Source organism: Phytophthora infestans, genomic scaffold, assembly GCF_000142945.1.
Source record: "Phytophthora infestans T30-4 supercont1.42 genomic scaffold, whole genome shotgun sequence".
NCBI classification, from domain to species: Eukaryota; Oomycota; class Peronosporomycetes; order Peronosporales; family Peronosporaceae; genus Phytophthora; species Phytophthora infestans.
Genome location: NW_003303717.1, coordinates 1,249,035 through 1,255,201, shown reverse-complemented (window position 1 = coordinate 1,255,201; position 6,167 = coordinate 1,249,035). Strand labels below are relative to the sequence as shown.

Below are 6,167 nucleotides of genomic sequence, written 5' to 3'. Positions count from 1 at the left end.
TGCCTCGGCATGTGGAGTTCACTCCTTGCGCTCCAGGATGGAGTCCAGGCTGGACTCCAGCTCATGGTCGCCGGGCGTGATGACGCAGTGCTCGTGGCAGAGCGCTCTCGCGTCCGGCTTGAAGTCGACAACTCGACCCGAGTGCAGCGACTTGCCTTTTGTATTGGAACTGGCAATTTGCCAGCGTCGTCTGTATGGTGCAAAATTTGCACCAACCAACTTTTGCACTGCAAAAGTCCCGTCCTGAAGCTAAATTTTTGGCGTATCGGGGCTCAAACTCCCGCAATGCGCCGTCGGCGCTCTGTTCGACGCGCAATAGCACACGTCACGGCGCAGCGGGCAGCACGCGAGCCTGCCGGCCTCGCTGCGCGCCACGCGGGCGTGGGGCCATCGATCGTATTTTCTGCTTTGAATTGGAATCCTGCTGCTCATGCAATGCCAAGCTGGTCTTGTTAGCAATGCTACAACTAACTTAGCGAGTGACTGCAAAGCTTGGAGCTGCAACTACATGTACTGTAGTGTCCACCATCTCAGTGTAAAGGTCGGATGCTTAGACAAAAATTGCCTATATCGTCACTCGTTCCAGCGGAGGTCAAGCGGATTAGAGGCCGCGCGATGCTCAAATGTTGGTGATGGCAGCTATTATAATTGAAGTGATCAAGAATCGATTATTCCTGCAACTGAAGTTGTTGGCTGTTGTGCTGTGTTCGAGTCTTGCCGTCCAAGGACCATTCGTCTGACCCGAAGCTGCAGCTTCCTCCACTTTGACGTAACACAATTCCAACGATTGACCTGCAACTCATTCCCCACAGGCGAAGGACGATAGTTCGGAGCTCGGCGACCCAGAATTCGACGCCACCGACTCAAGTTTTCCCTCCACTTGTTTCCAACTATCAAGCGTGAGCGTAGGTCGGCTTGGCGAATCCAACGGCTTTCGCGTCCAGAGCCTTCTGAAGTCTGCCTCAAACTCTCCACCTCCATTGACCCAATGAGTTTATTCCAACGTACAAGCTGATGTTCGGTGGTCTTCATGAGTGGATGCAGGTTGTTGCTATCGTCGAGATATTGTAACACAAAAGCCGCGACGTCCAGAGGAATCACGGCGATTGAGCTGTCGCCTGCAGTACAGGCTTCCAACGTAGCGACAAGTGGTCTCAGTGCCTTCCGACGGCTGCGTGTGCGTCTAAGACGACGTACTGAGGCTGCTTCCAAGTCGAATACGTAATTATCCGTCCGAACGGGGTCATTGTGTGTAAATTTCGAGATTCGCCACTTCCTACGACGCTCGAACTGCAGGTCGCTAGTCATTGCCGCCCATTCTGCTTTGGCTCGTGCTCGAGCAGCTGCACACTTGTCATGCGCGTGCAAACCGCGATACGTGGCAAAAGGTTCGCAACACCGTTCACACGCATGTCTTGGTGTATTTGTCTTGGAATCGATGCGTCGGAACCATACGCGCAAGAAAGCCGTAAGAGTTCGTACAAAATCGTCCTCAAGTTGCTGTCGTGCAAGCTCTCGTCGACGCTGTCGAATGGGCCGCATTCGAGCTGTGCAGTATTCCGTTGGGTACGTGGCAATAGCCCACCACAATGTCGGTGCTCGACGCGATAACTCTCCACGAATACGCCTCATTTTCTCTCGAACAACTGTCGTCCACGGGCAACAGCGACCGCTGCCTTTCACCTCTCGAGATTTTGCGGTATCCGAGTCGGTCCAAGTAGTCTCAAGGACCTTAAGCTCTTCACTCGACGCTTTCAACACTTTTGGAAGTGCTGGCAACTGCTTGTCTTTCCCTACCAGCATTTGACAAAGCGCTCGTTCTTGCAAGCCTCGAAACGTGCGACCCGAGAGGATTCTAGCAACAGCCTCGATTTTATCGGACATGGGAAGCGCATTCCATTGTTGTGTGTTATACCGCAAGCGTCGAAAACGCAGCCAAGGCTTCTCCGCTTGCCAACGCACTAGTTGTCGCCCTCGTTTCGTTTTATCTAAAAACTCACGGAAAGGTACTCGTGCTTGGGCTAGTTTCCCAGCAACGAACGAGTCCTCCCGAGCACGTCGGTCAAGTTCCAATTCGGTGGCATGGGCTAGTAGCGAGGCTAGCTGAGCCCGAGCGCAACGACAGCGCCAGAGACTTTGGATGAGAGAAATTTGCCGACGTCGTTTCCGAAACAGGAAAATGATATTGGCAATGATCCGAATTCGATTTTTGACTTGTCGACGGCGAGTTTTCTGTGCCAGCAGCAGTCGACAGACTCGCTGGAAGTGGATAAGGAATTTTTGACTCTCGAACATACGGAAGCAGCGCTGGATCCGCACAGCGCTGCGTTTGCGTGTGACGTGAGTGTACCAAGGTCTGTAGTGACGCTGAATGACTGACACTTGCTGGTTGGCAAACTGCACTGCCTTCAATGCACGTCTTCGAGCGTGCCACCAACGCCATTGACGTTGTAGAAGTATCAGTCGATTGACGCGTCGCCGGTGCCGTGCACGGTAGTAGAGCTGTAACTTCGTCGCCCATTTGTGGACAACCACCGAGTAGTTAAACCCCACGCCATTTGAACCGCTTGCAACGTCAAGACGGGCTTGAGATGTCGAGAGGGAGTGGCGAATGCCAGCTTGGAGAGTGGCTATAGCGTCTGCAACAGCACCATCTGTGACTTGACTGTGAGCGGTACCAAACACCTTTTGAGCATGATCCGATAGTTGAGATTCTGCGTCGGCAACGTCGACGACTCTCTCTTTAAATTCTTGGGGTTTCGCATCCGTAGCAGGTAGTGGCTGCTTGGGCAGAGACTGGAAGGCCAATGCTCGTGTCGGAACGATACCTCCAAAGACCGACTCGCTGGTCATCTCCGCTGCAAGCATCGAGCATACTGAGTCGTCCCAAAGTCTCACCCCCAATTCCAGTGAAATTTGACACTGCATTGCCGAGTCAATTCGAGATTCCATTTCTGCAGAATAGGGTAGATACGTATCTTCAACGACACTAACATGTCTTGTTTCGGGGTTTGCTTTGAGCCATGCTGCAAGACGCTCTTGTTTCTCTGCGAGGTCACGCTCTGCACGAGTCGGTGGTCGTTTGTTCTTCTTCCTACTTGGACTACGTATGGATTCCGGTGTCTTTGCTCTGCTAGGACCCCTCGCTCTACGTGTAGACTTTTCGATATTCGATGTCAAGGATACTTCAAAAGTCTTAGCATCTGCCTTGCTAACCGGTTGCTGTGCTAACGCGACGTTAGCAAGCGCGTTGTCACCTTGAACAAATGTATCTTGCAACCAATTCGTGTCATCGAGACGTAGCAGCCCCTCCTTTAGCTTCAAGATACTTTTCGCCGCTCGTTGAGCTGGTGATCCAGATGATGGTGCAGGTGGCTTCGGCCGACACAGTGATCGACGATAAGGTGAATTCTGTTTGCTGAGGTTTCGCGGTTCTTTGTTGTTGGAGATCCCGTTCGCAAGCCTAAGACGAGCTCGTTCTTCAAATTGTTTCGAATTTCTTGTTGGATTGGCATTCCTGACGTCCATGTTGACCAGCCAGTGGCATTCCTCGAGCAGATCGACAGCAGGCAACGGCCTCCACTGCAATTGACAGAGCGTCAGTCCCGTTGAAGACGAGGCTGTGGTCATCAGGTGGGGGGGGGTGATGCTGAAATTAACGTTTGATGTTTATCAAACACGCGAGAGCATTTGGGGATTGAGCTCTCCGGCTTGAGTAACGAAAAATCGTCGTGGCAAAACCGTACAGAAGCCTAAATTTGGCAGGCAAAGTTTCCAAGCAGCAAGTATAATACATGTATGTATACACCGAGGTTGAAGGATTGGGGCGATGCAACTGAGTGAGTGAACGAGCATAGTCTCGCTTGTTTCACGCTCAACGAGACGATGTAGCACTCGCCGCGGCGTTGTAAGGTCTTGAGTCGAATTCTTACTAGGAATTTCCTAGCCTAAGCTTACAAAAGAATAGGCTTCCTCGTACATGATCCTACATGCGATTTGGTCACCGCCACCTGTCTTGACGCGCTGTGTCACCGGATGGCCATTGTCGCCTTCTTGCAGCACTCCTTCAGATGGGAAGGCGATCATGGCACCTACCGGTAGCTCGATTGCGCTCTCATTCCTACTTCCCGCTGTTCGAACCGAGGACGAGAGTAGTCCCCGCAACTATCGAAATGGAACTGTTTGCCGGGTTTAACGCCGAGGAGCTGGCGATGATGCAGGAGCTACTTAGGCTTCTGCTAGAAGACGACGACGTGCTGACTCAGCAGCCGACGCCGCGCACGAGCGTTCGACAGGGCAGCCAGGCTCTGTTTGATGGACTAGCTGGGGGAATGGTGGTGAACAGCATTGGTGACTGTCAGTGGGGAGAGGGCGTCCCGAACGGCATGGCGTGGAATGCGCCGCCTGCCATGATGGCCCCCACGCCGCAATATGCTGTGAAAACGTCTAGAATTCGAACGAGGAGCAGCTTTGAAAGTGAGGGTGAGCCAATGCTCAAACGCGGACGTGTGGATATTGCACCGACGATGCGAACGCAAGTGAGCTATATTCCGGTCCCGGACGGGTCGCGCGCGGGATATTCCTACTATTAGACGAGCTAAATGAGCTTTACGCCGGTGCAGTGCGGGTCGAACGCATGGCGCCGAGCTCATATGCCGGAGTAGACAGCTATTTAAGAGCGATGAATGAAGTCGTGACGATGACATCGTTTCTTGCTCAGTATTTTCCGATATCATCGTTTGTGGGGTGGGACAGGTGAAGACACCACGAAAAGGTGAGCTGAAGCTTCGCGGCTGTGCGCTGCCGAGATAGTTGCTGTGTTGGTTTCGAAAAACGCAGGTTGCCAGTGGCAAGGTCCGGTGAAACTCGTATGAAAAGTGGGCAAACGCTGAGGTCCTTTAGAAATATCGTAAACTAATTGTCCTCATAATAAATGCTACTTCGTATCATTTTATGATACTTTGTAGAAGTTTTCAAGAAGTGCAGCAATCAGTCAAGTTTTTCAACTTTACCAACTCTACCGGTTAGGTATCTTATCTTATCAACGGAAAGTACCCACTTGCGATCACAATCGGCTTCACTGAAGCCGATTGAAGCCTTCAGCGCTTTGAGACAAAAGGGGAATTCCAGCCCTGTCTGAGAGTAAAGGTTGAATTTAGAAAAAAAATGACCTGTTAGCGGATACGTGTCGCTTTGGGGTGGTCGGAGCCGACTGCGCCTGTCGAGGAAGGAGGATCCTCCTGCCTTCAAGCACTTTACCTTTCGTCACAATTGCTTCTACCTTTACGCCACAACTTCGAGTTCCATGGCCTCCAGTGCTCTTATCCACGTTCATCAGCAGCTCAGTGTTGCGCTGTACGGCGAGGTGCTCGAGTGTGAGCTGGCGGGATACGACGATCACGTTGCAGTCAAGTGCATTTCACTCGCGCGAGCAGCCGCAGCTCGAAACAAATTCCAAGACGCAAGAAAGATCGACGACCCGTTCCAAGAGCAGCGTGTGGCAGCAATGCTAGTGGCCAGCGGGGGACACCACAACGTAGTGCAACCATACTTCCACTTTGTTCATGGCGGGAGGCTCTACCTCGTGAATGAGCTGTGCGAGGATGGAGATCTCCATTCCTTCTTAGCTTCGAGATTCCGCGCGTCGATGTTCCTGCCGGAAAACGAGGTGCTGTCACTAATGCGGCAAGTGTTGGAAGGCGTTCATTATCTCCATTCCACATTGGGAGTGGCGCACCGAGACTTATCGTTGGAAAACGTGCTGCTGAGTCGAGGCGTGTGCAAGATCACGGATTTCGGGCTCTCCACAGACGCTCGAAGAATCTGTGACGGAGGTCAAGTGGGGAAGAACTTTTACATGGCACCCGAGGTTGTCGCCGGTGAGCGATACAACCCTGCTCTGGCCGACGTGTGGTCGCTGGGTATAATGTGGTTCATCATTATGACTGGCTCACCACTCGTGTCGTTGGCGTCACCATCAGAAAAGGCTTTCAGTGCTGTCAAACGCCATGGCGTTTGTGCTGTCATTGAGATGTGGGGTCACTCAAATCGAATCTCATCGAATACCATCGCATTGCTGGAAAAGATGCTAAAGGTTGACCCACGCCGACGCATTTGCCTGGACCAAGTGCTGGCAAACCCCTTGTTCTCCGCCATGACTGAGTAAA

General features: G+C 52.2%; 3 protein-coding genes across 3 annotated transcripts; 2 read left to right on the top strand and 1 right to left on the bottom strand.

Annotated features, from left to right (window-relative positions):
- Positions 1-1,183: 1,183 nt before the first annotated feature.
- Positions 1,184-3,630, bottom strand: PITG_15618 (uncharacterized protein; the record flags this gene model as incomplete). The annotated part of the gene is made up of 6 exons (XM_002897707.1): positions 1,184-1,196; positions 1,274-1,672; positions 1,751-2,737; positions 2,798-3,142; positions 3,187-3,207; positions 3,281-3,630. The coding sequence occupies 6 exons, from the start codon at positions 3,628-3,630 to the stop codon at positions 1,184-1,186; spliced, it is 2,115 nt and encodes a 704-aa protein (XP_002897753.1).
- Positions 3,631-4,172: 542 nt separating this feature from the next.
- On the top strand, positions 4,173-4,592 carry PITG_15617 (uncharacterized protein; the record flags this gene model as incomplete). Its single annotated transcript, XM_002897706.1, has 1 exon — positions 4,173-4,592. One exon carries the CDS (start codon positions 4,173-4,175, stop codon positions 4,590-4,592), a length of 420 nt encoding a protein of 139 aa, XP_002897752.1.
- A 713-nt stretch (positions 4,593-5,305) lies between these two features.
- Positions 5,306-6,166, top strand: PITG_15616 (protein kinase; the record flags this gene model as incomplete). Its single annotated transcript, XM_002897705.1, has 1 exon — positions 5,306-6,166. The coding sequence occupies one exon, from the start codon at positions 5,306-5,308 to the stop codon at positions 6,164-6,166; it is 861 nt and encodes a 286-aa protein (XP_002897751.1).
- Position 6,167: the final 1 nt, after the last annotated feature.